The 16,152-nt window shown below is 43.7% G+C and overlaps 1 protein-coding gene across 5 annotated transcripts in view; it reads left to right on the top strand.

Annotated features, from left to right (window-relative positions):
• The window catches only part of HLCS (holocarboxylase synthetase), a 213,925-nt gene that overhangs the window by 11,353 nt on the left and 186,420 nt on the right, over window positions 1-16,152 (top strand). For 4 of the 5 annotated variants that reach the window (XM_033127384.1, XM_033127412.1, XM_033127403.1 and 1 more), the window contains exon 2: window positions 2,829-2,966. In XM_033127384.1, coding sequence (XP_032983275.1) covers window positions 2,829-2,966 — 138 coding nt within the window. The remainder of the gene's footprint in view (window positions 1-2,828; window positions 2,967-16,152) is intronic. The other variant, XM_033127393.1, reaches the window with a different exon arrangement.

Below are 16,152 nucleotides of genomic sequence, written 5' to 3'. Positions count from 1 at the left end.
CGTGCGGGGCGGGGCTGGCGGGGAGCGGGGCGGGGCCGGGCGGGGGGCGCGGCCTCCGGCCTCCGCAAGCCGGAAGCGCCCTCCGGGACCTGACGCTCGCGCGGGAGACCTGGGAACGCCCTCCCCTCCCGCACCAGGCCGCGGGCGTTGGCTCCCGGGAGCGCCACGCTTTGGTGCTCCCCTCAGCACGGTGCCAGCGGGGCTCCAGATGACGCGACCAGAGAACCCAATCCGTGACAGGCGACCTGGTCGTCTCTCCGCGGCGCGCCAGGGCGAGAGTATCGACGATTGGCTCTTTCCAAAATAGGCGCGTTACCTGTGTGTCCGTGCCATGGCGAATAGCGCTGCACCCCGAGAGCACTGCCCACTTAGCGTCTCCGGACATCTCTTCCACTGTGGGCTGGAGTTTGGTTGAACCTGAATTCAGAGAAAGACAGCGAATCCTTAGCTTTCGGTCACATATCTCTGAGGTGACAGAAACTACCCTGGCCCCTTCTCCTGTCAGTTGCATCATTTACCAAGCAGGGCACCCCACTGGTAGTCTTTGCATCTGTTTTATTTCCGTTTGCACACAGACTTTGTTTTTTGGCCCAATACTTAGTCTGATGGCTATAAATTCAGCCGGTTCCGTGGTTTAATCTCTGCAAAAACCTCTGCTCTCGGTGAAAAGCAACAATAGTTTTTTCCTTTCAGCTACTGGAAATGGACTTGACTTCAAGATGCATTTCTGCGCAAATTTCCATTGACATCACTGACATTGTTTTCCTTAACATTTAAAGATGTTTCTTGTCCTGCTGGGAAGTTGGCTCATATTTAGCATTAAAATGAGATTTTTCCACGTGTGTAAAACCGAAACACCCCGAATAGAATTAAAATCTGAACTCAGGTTTGAATATTTTGTTGAGGTTATGGGATTATACGAGCTAGCAAGTCATAAATAACCCTACCTTGTTAGTCTCCTGGAACACAGAAATAGCGTGACAGTTTCCTCAGGTCTCTCCAAGAAAGTGCGGGTCTAGATCCCTCACATGCAAGGAGGTGAAGTTTATTCACTGCATATAGTGGACGCCTGAGGGCAAGAGGTCTTAAGTCTCCTAAGGAACCCTGATTGAGAAAGGTGACAAAGTGAAACTTTGAGGGGTGGGTCTTTCTATTGTACTGGTTTCCAAACTGGATAAATTTACTGAAAGGAGAACCTTTAAGGTTTGGATTAGAGTGGAAATTTTGAACTTTTGAAAATATTGAGAAGTAAATGTCTAATCTTTTTGGAAGACAGTTTTACTTTTGAACATCTCTGTGACTTGATTGCCCTTCTGCTAACCTGGTTAACTATAAATCCAGCTTTTCAGCACTTGCCAATTCTCTAGCCCGGTGTTGGGGCATCCCAGCCAAAAGGGCCTTGGGCTTTTAAGGGGTTCTGTAACTTGCTGTGCTCCTGCTCTTGGAGTAGTTTACTTTACCCCAGGGCTTTGCTCATCACTGTCTCAGGGACCCAGACTAGATGGGAGTGGCCTGCTCTGTGCCCTCAGTTTAAACCACAATTCGTATTTCCAGTTTTTATCTTTTTCTCCTTAGGGACTGGTTCTGTTTAGCTTAGAAGCTTGACCTGTAATTGTCAATATTTCAGTGAATGAAGGAGTGTTTAGTGGTTGTTGGGTAGAAGCTCTGATGTTTAAAGCTTGCAATTGGAAAGCCTGACTATTTGTGACTAGCTACTGTTATTTTAAGATTTAAAATATTATGGGAATGATGATTTAGATGCCTTATTGTTAGTCTGCCTGGACTGAAATAACTTGACAGACCTGAATTTATGCCTTTATTGTCTTCTTTTTTTATATATTTAAAATCAGATGTATAAATACGGAATGGGTATGTTTATATAATTGAAGGTCCCACAAGAATTGATAAGTATAAGCAATGATACTTTAGACAAACTGGAAATTTTAAGCTTTTTGTTTATTGCACACATTTTTTTTGTGTGTTGGATTAAAGTGGACAATCTGTTTTTTGTTTTTAACTCCTATGTTGATAATTATATTTACCCACTTAGAAGAGTTTTTTCTCCCCCAAATTTTCATTAATTAATTAGTTCAACAGATAATAAGCAGCTACTATGTTCCAGGTCAATAGGCCTTGAAAACATCTTTTGATCTTCCCAGCAAGGGCAGATTTGAACTGATAAGCAGCATTTCAGAGCCTGACTCAAATGCCTTTTTTTTGGTGGTGATGTTAAGGCTTGCCCCCTGCAGCCTTAGATTTCAGCTTTTTCTGCTCTGGATGTGTCATGTGTTTTGTGAGTTAAAGCCTTAAACTTAATTTGCTGTTTTTCTAGAGAGATTTCAGGAAGGAGAGCAGAGATAAGTGGATTTAACCAACCTGCTAACTGATCTTGATGCTAGAATGGCGAGAGGAAATGGAAGAACAGCCCTTCAAGCTTCTGTTAGTAATGGACTCTGCCAACTGGGATGCGCTTCTGAGCCTCCTCATCTTTCAGTGTCCTTCTAAGTTGTCACTTGGAAGGAGAGCTCCCCCATGCTCTGAGCAGGGAATGGTAGAGCTGAGCCCAGAATCAGAATTAAGTCCTTGATAACAAATGTCTAGAGATGTTAAAGTTGTCACGCGTCATAGAGGGGATTTTGCGCTGTTTGAATAGTCAGTTCAACAGGAGACGAAGGGTGAATGGTCTGTAGGAGGGCACCAGTTAACCTTCTTTAGATCCCACCTGGAATTACAGAGGACAGCATGTCCCAGATGTTAATGTAAGTAGCAGATGTGGTTTGAAGTGATACTGAATCCTCCTTTTCTTGTGTTTCTTTCCCTCTCTCCAGTCCATTGATGACTTGAACAAATGGGCCCTGTTTCTTGTTTCTCCTTTTATACTTGAAACAGAACACGTAGCATTTGTGACAGAGAGCATTTGGGTGCAAGGTGAGAATTTACAGAGACCATCTTCCTCTTCAGAAACGGTGAGTAACGTGTTTCTTTTTTAGAAAATGATCCAGGTTTCATAATTCTTTATTAAATATTTCACAATTGCATCACTTCCTTATGACTTCATTGTCACACATCATCAGTAGGGCAAAATTAACCTGTCTCAAGACGATTTAATGTGTGTTTTTCACTTATGTACCATAAGGAAACTGTGAGTCTTAAAACTAAATTCATATTTTTTTAGTTCTTTTTTTTTTAATGAGTGTTCATTCCTGGCCTTTGTGACTCCCTTTCTTTTTGGACATTTTGGGTTAAATTAAAATATATTAGTAACATTACTTTCACCTGTTTTTTTATTTTTTTAACATTGCTTCTAGAACATTTAAAACTACCTGTGTAGCTTGTGTTTGTGGCTCACATTATGTTTTAATTGGGCAGCGTCTCTTGAGTCTGTCCCCTAGATCATCTAGTCCATCCCTATGGAAAACAGAAGCCTTCAAGGCTTAATGTCCTAAGAGAAAGGGTTTATTGAGCCATATGCTTGCCGGAAAAGGGCCAGGTTCTGGGTATGCAGTTTAAACCAGCAGTGGTGGCTAGGTGGAGAAGACAAACATGTCCACTGCCCTGGGGCTGACAGGGCTCTTTTACACAGTGAGTTCGGGAAAGAAAGATGTAAGTTGTTTTGAAAGAATTTACAGGGGCTGTAGATAAGGGGTGGGGGTGGAAAGGATGAAGGAAATGCAGTTCTAGGTAGGCATTTCCTCCTCCTGGATGGTTGCGGGTAACAGTCTGGAGAGTTCATGCATAAGCAGATGTGGTGGCATCTGATGGTTGGCAAACTTTTTTTTAGATAGCCACCTGGAAGTTGATTTAAAGTTTTAATACACATTCAGGAATGTGAGCAGTCTTTTTGGTTTCGACCTGTAGTATGTTAACTGATTGATGCCTATCTCTTCTACCCTCTGGCCTGCTGGAATTTAATTTAAGACATCTCAGAATTTTTCTCTTGTCCCCTATGTACTGGTGTAGAATTACCCCTGGTCATTTGCAGAATGTGACAGAATTAACAAGACTCCGAGAAGCAGGAGAGGAAAGAAAGTTTTATTAAAGTTAGGAAGCCAGTGGCAGTGTCTAGATAAGATGGCTGCCCCAGGTAGTCAGGAGAGAAACACCTTTGGGGGAGGGCGCAGAGTCTGAGATTAGACAACCGCACCTAACTTTAGGTTAGCTTTTTCTTACATAGGAAAGGGGGAGTCAGGCAGGCAGGTCTGAGGGCTGACATCGCTTCCTGGGGTCTGGGCTGTTATCTCCGGACTCAGGACTGGGACCAGCCACTGCAGCCTTGGGGCTTTTTATGTCACCAGTACAAACTGCAAGGGAGTTGCAAAGTGGATTCCGGTATCTGGGCGCCTGAGGATTAAGAAATTGATGTTTTTGGGTTAGGATTCTGTTAATTAAATGGCTTCACGAGGTGTGGGTAGCCTTGAGAAAGGGAACAGAACAGAGTTAAGTCATAGTAGGAGAAACAAAGAGGAAACAGCTGAATATCAGGGTGGCTCAAACCGCAACCTAGCTAAATTTAATTACAGGTTGCTAGATGCGATCTATGGGGTGAGTGAAACTGCAAAACTACCGTGTTTCCCCGAAAATAAGACCAGGTCTTAATTTTTCGCTCCAAAAGATGCATTAGGGCTTATCTTATGTTCAGGGGATGTCATCCTGAAAAATCATGCCAGGGCTTATTTTCTGGTTAGGTCTTATTTTCAGGGAAATACGGTAGCTAAGTCTAATTACGTTATTGATTCCCTGAATTTCAGCCTTACAACCTACAACTTCTTGCTCCCCAAATCAGCCTGAATGGTTGAATTTATATTGCCATGTACTTCTTAGACATCTCATCTCAAGTATTCTGAAAACAAACTCAAAAACATGTTCAAAACTAGTTGTTTATATTTGTCTGTTTGAAAAAAAGAAAATCTCAGCTGAACACCCCAAATCTCAAAATCTTTCACCACTTCCTGCCTCCTTGCTGCTGTTAAGTTTAAGTTCTACTAACACCGCTCCCCAGGTGTCTCAGCTTTACTTTTTCCTTTTCCATTCCTCCTCATTTCATTCCCATCTTCGTTACCTGTTTTGTGTAAACTGGGAAAGTGTGTTCTACCCTGTGTACCTTCCGAATGTTTTCTTCTTGATGGCCAGAGTTATCTTTCTAGGAGCAAATCCATTTGGACTCACTCTTGCTTAAGCGAAGCTTTCGATGAATGCCTTCCCGTCACTCACTCACGCCCTTAGGCTCTTAGAAGCCTGACCGACACCCGCCCTGTGGGCCTCTTCCCTCACCCACCCTGTGTTGTGTTCCCTGGTAGCCAGTAAATAATCCAGTAGGGATTTGGTGATGGGAGCCATAGTCACTGGATTTCCATTCCACAAACATGGTCTTTAAAGCATTGTATTGGGATGAGAGAAAAGGAAGAGAGGAATAAGACTAGAAATAATTGACTAGAATTCAAAGTAGACTGAAATAAGAGCTATGAGATAGGCAAAGATATGTAAAGGAGAGCAAGAAGCGGTGTTTGGGACTCAAAAGGGGTGTAGGATTTAGCAGGTGGCCTGAGACCAGCCCAGGGTGCTATGACACTATATTTTCTCCTGCAGGTTCCTAATATTTTATTTAGCCATATATATTTAGATGCTTAAGATAATAACACCATTCACTGAGCCCTATGAGGCATTTTACATACATTACCCATCATGCTTACAACTCTGCAAGATACGATTATTATCATTTTAAAGATAAGAAAACTGAAGTCATAAGATTAGATGACATTTCTAAAGCTATCCCCTGCTAAGTGGTAGGCAAGGTTTTAGCCACCATCCATACCCTTTCTAATAGCCAGAGCTGTAAATGAATGGTTTTATAGAGATGTAGGCATTGAGATGCCGTGGTCATAATAATAAAACTTATATTCACCTGAGTTCAGTCAAGCAGTGTTTGCAGTTGTTCTCCTGTGCTTGGCAGAAAGAGACCCAATTGTTGATGTGAAGGCTTTTGGTAAACTCAAGGGTAATTGTAGCAGAAAAGACTGTTCAGAAACCTTTAGTTTTAAAACCAATTTTTCAATTTTTAAAATTACAAGTTAAATAATCAATTACATTGAATCATGAAATTGCTGATATTTGACTTTTTTTTTTAAACCTATGAAGAGTCCATTTCACATGGTAACCTAATAGTTTTTCTTTAGGCTTTTAAATCTAGCTTACCATCCCTGTAAGTTTAGCACAACTTTGTGGTCACTTTTCAGGGGATTTTTCAATAATAGTTATCCTGTTCAAAACTCAGATATCATAAAACATTTTATTTTTGGACTCTAGGTACACAGACTTGGATTAATCATAATCCTGATTAAAATGCACTTTCATCATTGGTGCACGGCCCTCATTCACTTAGGAATTTGAAATTATGTGAGAAATACCCATGAACTCACCAGTCAGTATGGCTAGAATGTGTACTATGTGGGCCCCCCACAGCGTCCAAAGTCCATCCCCCTGTTCTGTGGCGTCTGCCTTCACTTTCTCGCTCCCCTCTTCCGCCTTCCCCCCCCGCCCCCATTTCTTTTCAGATATTTAAGTTATCTGGATGAACACCACCAGCTTTCTGACCACTTATATAATTCTTATTAGTTATTAAGCTTGTAAAGATAGTAAGCTTGAAGTTTTCTTATATAGTCTAATATTGTATATGTTTACCAAGATTTTAACTTAAAACCAAGGCCAATGTTTCTAAAATTTATTGCAGTTACATAAAATATCAAATGTGCACAGATTCCTACTTAATACAAAAATATGACGGCTGTGCTCGTAATTCCCTAAATTGTCATGAATTAATAGAACATCTTTATGGGGTTAAAAGACATACAGTTTTAAGGAACATCGTTACTGTATTGTATAGGGTACAGGCTAAGCTGCTGTAACAGAGAGACTTGTCTCAGGGAGGTAGTTCTGCTCTGTAAGGCTGTTCAGGACCCAGCTCCTTCTGTCTTGTAGCTGCATCATCTCCTCTCTGCCGTCGTAGGTGGTGGTTCTCGCTCTTGGGGGAAGCTGGCTCCCATTTCCCCGGCCACTGCCACGGCGGTCGACCTCATCCACATTCCAGCCCTTAGAACGGGGAACAGCGAAGGAGGGTGACAGCAGCTTCCGCTTGAGAATCAGATCTAGAAGTTTCAAATGTCACTTCTGCTCCCATCACGTCAGCTGCAGGGGAAGCTGACAAATGCATTTCGTAGCTGGACAGCCGTGGGTTCAGAGAAAACCTGGAGTTCTGTTACTACCAGAGAGAGAGAAAGACTAGCTATTGGGAGATAATTAGCATCTCTGCCACAGTTATCCCATTTAATTTACCTTCTAAGTAAGATTTAATTAAGATCTCAATTAATGGCAGTTACTTACTTCTTAATTTTCTGGGGGTTGAAAGATGCGTACCCACCCAGGGTATTTATCCAGTTAACTCATTTCATTTTGGATCACTTTGGTGGGTCTTGCAGCCATGAGCTGAGATATCTAGAGCTATTTTTCTGACTGTTCTGGCTATTACACTGAGCTCTGTTTTATAAGTTGGGCTTCGGAACCTAAAAAGGAATTGATCTCATAGCTCAGTGTGTTCTCACAGAGTCTGCAGTTCCATTCAGGTTGACTGCTTGATGGATTTTGCATTTTGGGGGGCTCTTATGAATCTGTATGTGTATTTCTCACCTAACTCTAGAGTCACTTGCATTTGACAGGATCCTAAGATATTCAATAAATAAATACCTTATGTGTAAGAGAGACTTTTGAGCTTGATGAGCTCTTACATTCTTTCATCTTTTTTAGGACTATACAGCTCTTACAGATACTGAAAATGATATCTTTTCCAATTGGGGATTTCTCTTATGGCTTTCATTTGTCGTCATTCTGTAGGCTCCCAACAACAAATAAATGATTCTCAGGAATTCAGTTTAAAAAAATATAGCATTCACATATTCATATTTTCACTTAGTCATTCACTCATTGACAGATATTTATTGAACATCTGCTGTATGCCAGTTATTCTGCGAGGTGCCATAATAAATACCAGTGGCTCTTGGCAGATTCAACTCCATTTCCAGTATCTTCTGTAATTATATTAACAGTCCTACTTAGAAAAAATGGATGACCCGAAGAACTTACACGATTCTTTTGTTACAGAAAATGCACTTGTGATCCTTGTACTCTAGTAAGGCATTCATTCATTCTTCCCAGACGGACTGAGTGCCTGTCATATGCCCCGTTGGGTGCTGGGCTGGAGACATGTCTCATATGGAAGATGAAAGGTGCTTTCAGAGGTGACATTCCCTGTCACCTTAAGGAGCTCACCGTGTGGGAGAGAAGACAGATGAACAATTAGAGTTCCCCATGATAAGTGCTACAGGAAGGCAGGGATAGGAAGCAGTGGCGAACCTATCTAGACGGGGTGAGCTTGGGAAGGTCGTTCCAGGAGAGATAATATTTAGAGTTTTAAAGGAAAAATGGGAATTAGGAGAAGAAGGAAGAAAGGGCTTTGCGGGCATAGCAACAGGTACAGAAGCACGCAGAGCATTTGCACCTGGAGCCACACAGGATTCCGTACAACTGGAGTCCGCATTAATGTGGGAGTGGGCCAAGAGATGGCCAGAGGGGACAGACAGCCTGAAATGGTGTGTGGCACGTTACTTTGGTGCAGGGGTAGATTCCAAGGACGCTACCAGGCAGGCTCTCCCAGCGGTCTCAGGATGGAGACTTCCAGACCAAGTTAAGATGCTCAAATCGCACAGTTTATTAAATCCATTCAAAACACACAGCAAGAAACAAGCAGAGAGCTCTGGGGTTGGGTATCACTCAGGATGGCGAGCCGGAGGGATGGAAGGAGCACGTGCCTGATGCCTGAGCTAGGCAGTGTTCACACAGCCCGCCGCACTCTGCTGTGTCCGCCTTCCCCACCCAGGGTGCAGTTCCAAGGACCGGAGCTGGGGTTCGCTGTGCTCGGGGCTCTGCAGATGGAGGGGCCCAAGGCCAGCATACACTGGCTCTGGGGGGAGATTCGGGACCTGCATGCCTGGAATTGCTGTAGCTTCCCAGTGATCTGCTTGGAAGCGGTGCTTTTGTCTGTATTTCTAGGCAGAATATACACTGGGCCTTAATGGGTGGCCTGTTTAGGGATGACCTGTCAATCTGGCGGTGGCGTGATTTGTGTGTTAATAATATTTCAGGTGTAGTTGACTTTCTGCCGAGGAGGAATACTCTCTTTTGTTCTGTCCTTTCAATCTGTGTTCAACGCACATATGTTCCCTTTATTTCACCTATCTTTAGCATGTCTTGCAACTTGCTGACTTAATTTATCTTACGAGTTTCATCCATGTGGTTTTTCTTGTTCCCATGTAGCAGCACTGAATATTCTTTAGTTGTGCGCAAATACACCTACTACACAGATCGAGAAAGGATCATATACACAAATGGGAATGTGGGCTTCATCCTAGGGGACATCCGAGGGTGAAAACTTTTCTTTTCAGAAAGATTACAATGCCGGCAGTCTGGAGAGTGGATCGGAGGGAAGTGATCCTGGAAGAGGCTGGACTCCACGTGGGAAAAGAGTGTCAGTAGCAGGGAGGGTGACACGGAGACGGATGTGCGAGCTTTTTAGGAGATGATGAGGGGTTTTGGATGGATGGGGATCATTCTGAAGCTCGGTACAGGGGCCACTGTAGGGAATGCATCTTGGCTGAAGTAACAGATGACCTTAGAATCTCAGTGGCTTCTTGTTCTTGAAACCTTTGCTTCTTGTTCATGGTGCACGTGGGCTCAGCAGGTTTGCTACTGCTGTTTCAAGCCACGACTGTGCTCTGGGCTCTGCTCCTTGCATCTTCCTCGTGTGGGGACCCAGGCTGAAGGAGATGGGACATGCCATTCTCGTGCAGAAGGGAGGAGTGAGAGAGCGGGCAGAAACTCAGTGCAGTGGACTGAAGATGACTGCCAAGTCCTTCCTCCTCTGGGGAGTGGGGTGGGGGGTCTCATATTCCTCCCCTGAATCTAGGCCGACCTTAGTGACTTGTTTGTCCAATAGGATGTGGCGGGAGTGACATTCTGGGACTCCCAAGGACAGGTCACGGGAAACCTTGCAGCTTCCTCCTGGGCTCTTGGAACCCAGCTGCCACGCTGTGATGAAGCTCCAGCTGCCCTGAGGCGAGGTTCATGGGAAGAAGAACCTAGGCCGACAGTCCTGGCTGAGTTCCCAGCTGGCAGGCCTCTCCAACTTGCCAGCTGTGTGAGGGGCCACCTTGGAAGTGGACCTTCGGGCCCAGTGGAGCTGCCCGAGCCGATGGCACGTGCAGCAGAGCTGAGCTGTTCTTGTCCAACTGTGCCCAAACTGGGAGCAACATAAGTGCGTAGCGTAAGCCACTGCGTTTGGGGTGCTTTGTTACACAGCGATGGATAACCAGGACTCTTGGGGTGTCAGTTGAAACCTCTGCTCTTCCTCTGCTTACCAGCGTCAGTGGGTGGGGTACAGAGTGGGCAGTGAGCAATTGTGGGTGCTCGCAAGTGCACTTGGTGGACCTCAGGTGCTCCTGCACATAAAGAACACAAATAACACGAAAAGATTTGTGATAACGGGTGTTTGCATTCTGATTAACTCTCAGTTGGTCAGAAAATTCCAGCACCCAGACGACCCTTTTCCTTGAGTGCCGGTGAGGCAGAGCTGTGCAGGACCTCTCAGCGTTCACCTGCGTCAATTTATTGTTTCAGCTCCTACTGGCTATGGAGCTGGGATAATTCTGACACTGTCACTTGATTTTTTTTCCCCCCAATACCCTTCTTTTAAAAATGCCAGAGGGCGTATGATTTTAAATAACAGAGAGTGAAAATGAACTTTGTAGTACTTCTTTATCGTCTCCGCTTCCAAACCCGAAAGGCAGTGAGGATGGGTGAACGTCAGGAATACCCTCCTCCTTTTATGCTCTTTGTTTCACATTCTTCACATCCCTGTGTCGAGTCCTCCTTCATCCAATTCATTACCAGACATTTAGAGAAACCTAACATGCAATTAAATTGATTTGGAAGAGAGAAACAAGAGCCAGGAAAATTAGCCACATCAATGATCTGATTCTGGGTAACTGATTGTAACTTGTAGTAGGCTGGGCTCTCCAGAGAAAGAAAGCCATGGATGTGTGTGTATAGATAGATAGGCAGATAGGTAGGTAGATAGGTAGATAGGTAGGTGGATAGATAGATAGATACATACATACATACATACATAGATATAGATAGACGGATAGATGGGGGAGAAGGAAAGCGGGGCAGAAGGAGAGATTGAGATTTAAAGGAATGGGCTCACATGATGGTGGAGGCTGGCAAGTTCAAAATCTGCAGGGCAGCCTGGGAGACTGAGAACCAAGGGAAGAGTAGATGTTGCAGCTTGAGTCCAAGGCGTCTGGAGGCCGAACTTCCTCTTCCTTGGGGAACCTCAGTCTTGTCTCTTAAGGCCTTCAACTGATTAGATGAGGCCCACCCACATGGAGGATAACCTGTTTTATTCAAAATTGACTGATTTAAATGTTAATCTCATCTAAAAAAAAAAAACTTCACGGATCACATCCGGTCTGATGTTTGGCCAAGTATCTGGCTACTGAGGCCTAGCTGAGTTGATATATAGAATTAACCATCACCTAATTGGTCGTTGAGATTTTTGGCCCCCTGTTTCCTGCAGAACTTCAGCTCCCCGCATGCTGCAGGCAGCCTCGGGAGGGCCAGTTCGCTCAGGAGACACCCCCTCAAATCTAACCTGGTGCCTTTTGGTCCTGGGCTTTCCTCGTGGACATGCGTGGTCAGTTGATGGAGCAGACACATCACTGCGTGCTGTCATCAATGCAGCCTTACATCAAGGGCTTTGGTGAGGAGAGGGATTCCTGCGTGCTGCTTTAAGAGGAAATCCTTTTGTTTAGGGACAAACAGGGCTTCCTGAGCTTTGATCTTTGAGAGTAAGCCTTTTGCTTGACTTCCCCTTTCTTTCTCTACCCTTTTGTTTCCATGTCGAAGTGCAAAATGGAAGTGCCCTGTTTGCTTTTAGCCCTGGACGGACAACGGGTGACCTTGCAGCTTTGCTTTGATCGGAACCCGCAGTGTGTTCGCAGGAGTTTGCATGGCCTGTGGCTCCTGGACCTGGTTCCTAGAAAAAGGAAATGCACTTTGGGGAGGAAACGGCTGGGCGCGTTGAGAAACTTGATCGGGACAGGCGTGTATTGTTCTCTGGCTGCTTTCTGCCCTTCCCTGGGCTTTGTTCATCTCCCGCTTCTCTGCTCCTTCAGAAGTGAGTCCGAAGTTAATGATTGTCTCCTTTGACACTAAGTGCTTACTTTGAGGCATAGCTCCGCCGGGTGTCAAATCTATGTTTGAACGCCTCCACTGGTGGGCATTTCTCCTCATTCTTTGATTGCCAGCGATAGCGCTGAGAACGAAGATGCTTTTAGCTTCACGCAGGAGGTGGTACTGTTCCTTTTCTTAGTTCTCATTCACCCTCGTCTGAAAGTCAGCTCTTGTCAAGGTAAGAGTTTATCTTCTCATCCTCCTGAGCTGACACCGCCCCTCCATTCTCGAAGTCATTTACCTCTCATCTGATCACAGATGTCGTGTTTGAAATGCAGATTCCCTCTGAAACAGTGGTAGGACCCACCCTGCGGATAAATTTCACTCATTCTGGCCGTGTGTCTGGGAGAAGGTGGGAGAAGTAGGTGATGAAATAAGGGAAAGCTACAAGTAGAGCTAAAAGAAAGTCCTGAGGTTTCTGTTTCTCCAAATATTCTAGTCCCATTGGTGGGTTTCAACCTTTTGACCATAAATACTTGCGTTTATTATTTTTCCTTCTAAGACAGTGTTTGTCAACTTTTTAAATTATTGTTTCCCTAAGGAGAAAAGTTCAATTCAGTTTGAATTCTCCCTAAGGAGAGAAATGAAATACCAAGGATTAAGATTTTGTGGGGTAGGGTTGAGCTTTGGAGGGACAATATCATTGTGATAGCTAGGATTTTTTTTCCCCACACACCCCCTGCTCCCAGACAATTCCCTGCTGAGAATACTTGCTCTAAAGACTCCATGTTTTGGAATAAGAGCGCCCCCTGATGGATCAGACACTTTATGCATTACCCCGTTTAGCTCTCCCAATATCCTTCCTAGGTAGGTGCTCTCATCAACAACTTACAGACAGAAAACCCAAGCACAGAGAAGTTGACTGACTTGCTTGGGTCTCACAGCTATTGGCCAAAGGAGCCAGGATTCAAGTTTGGGAATCGGACTCTGGAGTCCTCTTACTATCTGGGCTATCTGGGAACTGTGTGGGACCAAGCAAACTGCCTTGACTCTTTTGCTTTTTAAAATTGAGATGTAATTCACATACCATAAACATTATCCTTTTAAAGTGTACGATTACAATTCAGTAGTTGTGTAGTCATCACCACTATCTAATTCCAGAACATTTTTTTTTGCCCCCAAAAGAAACTGTGTACCCATCAGCAGCCACTGTCCACTCTCTCTGTCCCCACCCCCTGGTGAAAACTAATCTACTTTCTAACTCTGTAGATTTGTCTGCTTTGGATAGTTCATCAAAATAGAATCATATAATGTGTGACCTTTAGTTATTGGCTTCCTTCACTGAGAATAATGTATTCAAGATTCATCTATGTTGTGACATACTCGTGTATCAGTACTTCATTACTTTTCATGGCTGAATCCCTAGTATGGATATACACATTTGATTTATCCATTCATCTGTTGATGGACATTTGGGTTGTCTCCACTCTTTGGATATTGTAAATAATGTGTAGAAATTTTGTGTGTGGACATACATTTTTAGTGCTGCTAGGTACAGACCTAGGAGTGGAATTGCTCGGTCACTTGTAACTCTGTTTAACTTTTTGAGGAACTGTGAAAAAACTCTTTTCCAAAGGGGCTGCGCCATTTTTCATTCCTACCAGCAATGTATTAGGGTCTGGATTTCTCAGCATTCTCAGCAGCACTTGTTATTGTCCTTCTTTTTTAAACAAAACTTTTACTGGGAAATAGTGTGTTTTTCCAGGACCCATCAGCTCCAAGTCAAGTTGTTATTCTCAGTCTAGTTGTGGAGGGCTCTGCTCACTGATCCATGCGGGAATCGAACCGGTGACCTGGGTGTTCTGAGTACTGCGCCCTAACCAGCCAGTCAGCCACTGGCAGCTCAGCTCCAAGTCAAGCTGTTGTTTTCACTCTACTAGTTGTGGAGGGCGCAACTCACTGGCCCATGTGGGAACTGAACCGGCAACATTGGTGTTATGAGCGCTGCGCTCTAACCAACTGAGCCAACTGGCCGCCCAATTATAATCTTTTTGGTTATAACCATCCTAGTAGAGATGAAGTGTCTCATCTCATTGCGGTTTTTGTTATTTTGATGACAAATGATGTTGAACATCTTTTCAAGCGCTTGTTGTCACCTGTGTATTTTTTTTTTTTTTTTTAGAAATGTCTGTTCAGATCCTTTGCCCATTTTTAAATTAGGTATTTGTCTTTTTAATGTTGAGGTATAGGAGTTCTTTATTGTGGATACAAGTCTCTTTCAGACACATGATTTGCAAGATATTTTCTCCCATTCTGTGGATTCCTTTTCATTTTCTTGAAACTGGGTTTTTTTTTTTTTTTTTTTTTTTTTTTTTTAGATTTTATTGGGGAAGGGGAAACAGGACTTTATTGGGGAACAGTGTGTATTTTTCCAGGATTTTTTCCAAGTTGTTGTCCTTTCAATCTTAGTTGTGGAGGGCGCAGCTCAGCTCAAGGTGCCATGTTCAATCTTAGTTGCAGGGGGCGGAGCCCACCATCCCTTGTGGGACTCAAGGAGTTGAACTGGCAACCTTGTGGTTGAGAGCCCACTGGCCCATGTGGGAATCGAACCGGCAGCCTTCAGAGTTAGGAGCACGGAGCTCCAACCGCCTGAGCCACCGGGCAGGCCCCTTGAAACTGGTTTTTGAAGCACAAAAATTTTTGATGAAGTTCAATTTATGGTTTCTTTTGTTGCTTGTACTTTTGGAGTCCTATTTGAGAAACTGTTGTCTGATCTAAGGTCATGACAATTTATGCCTATGTTTTCTTCTAAGAGTTTCGTAGTTTTAGATCCTCTTACATTGAGGATTTGATCCTGTTTGAGTTAATTTTTGTCCTTGGTGTACATGATATGAGGGAGGGGTCCATTTTCATTCCTCTGCATGTGGATAGCCAGTTGTACCAGCACCATTTGTTGAAAAGATTGTTCTTTTCCCATTGAATTGTCTTGATGTTGTCTAAAATTAGTTGTCTATAAATGTGTATGTTTATTTCTATATTCTCAGTTCTATTCCATTGAACTATGAGGTCGGACAGATAAGTTCGCGAACTTGTTGCAAAGATGTTGATATCAGAGGGCTTATTCATTATGAATTTGTACCAACTGGATAAACAGTTAACCAAGTTTACTATTTGGAAGTGCTGAAAGGCTGCGTGAAAAAGTTAGATGACCTGAACTATGCACCAACAATTCATGGCTCTTGCATAACGGCTCACACGGCACTGTCTGTGAGGGAGTTTTTAGCCAGTAAACAAATAAATGTATGGGAACACCCTCTCTACTCACCTGATCTGGCCCCCAATGACAGAAATTTTCTTTCTTTACTCAAAGAAAAAGGAAATATTAAAAGGAAGACATTTTGATGACATTCAGGACATCAAGGGTAATACAAAGAGAGCTCTGATAGCCATTCCAGAAAGAGTTCCAAAATTGCTTTGAAGGGTGGACTAGGCACTGGTGTCTGTGCATATCTTCCCAAGGGGAGTACTTCAAAGGTGACTGTAGAGGTATTCAGCAATGAGGTATGTAGCACTTTATGTAGGATGAGTTCACAAACTTAATTGTCTGACCTCGTATATGTCTATCCTTCTGCCAGTTGGACCTTGGACCCAGGTTTCCTGGGCGAGCAAGTTACCATCAGGCAGAAGTGGTTTGGCTTATGGGAATTCCCTTTAGCGCTGTAGTTTCGGGATTTACCTTAGCATTTGGCCTGGCAGTTTTTTGCCATCTAGTCAGTTCTTCAATGTTTTTAAGATGATAATTTTATTTATTTTTATCCAGCATGTTTTCATTGTTTTCAGCAAGAGTTCTAAAAAAAATCTAGCCTACCAATA

Source organism: Rhinolophus ferrumequinum, chromosome 2 (genome assembly GCF_004115265.2).
Source record: "Rhinolophus ferrumequinum isolate MPI-CBG mRhiFer1 chromosome 2, mRhiFer1_v1.p, whole genome shotgun sequence".
Classification (NCBI taxonomy): Eukaryota; Metazoa; Chordata; class Mammalia; order Chiroptera; family Rhinolophidae; genus Rhinolophus; species Rhinolophus ferrumequinum.
This window is presented reverse-complemented; position numbering and strand designations above follow the sequence as displayed.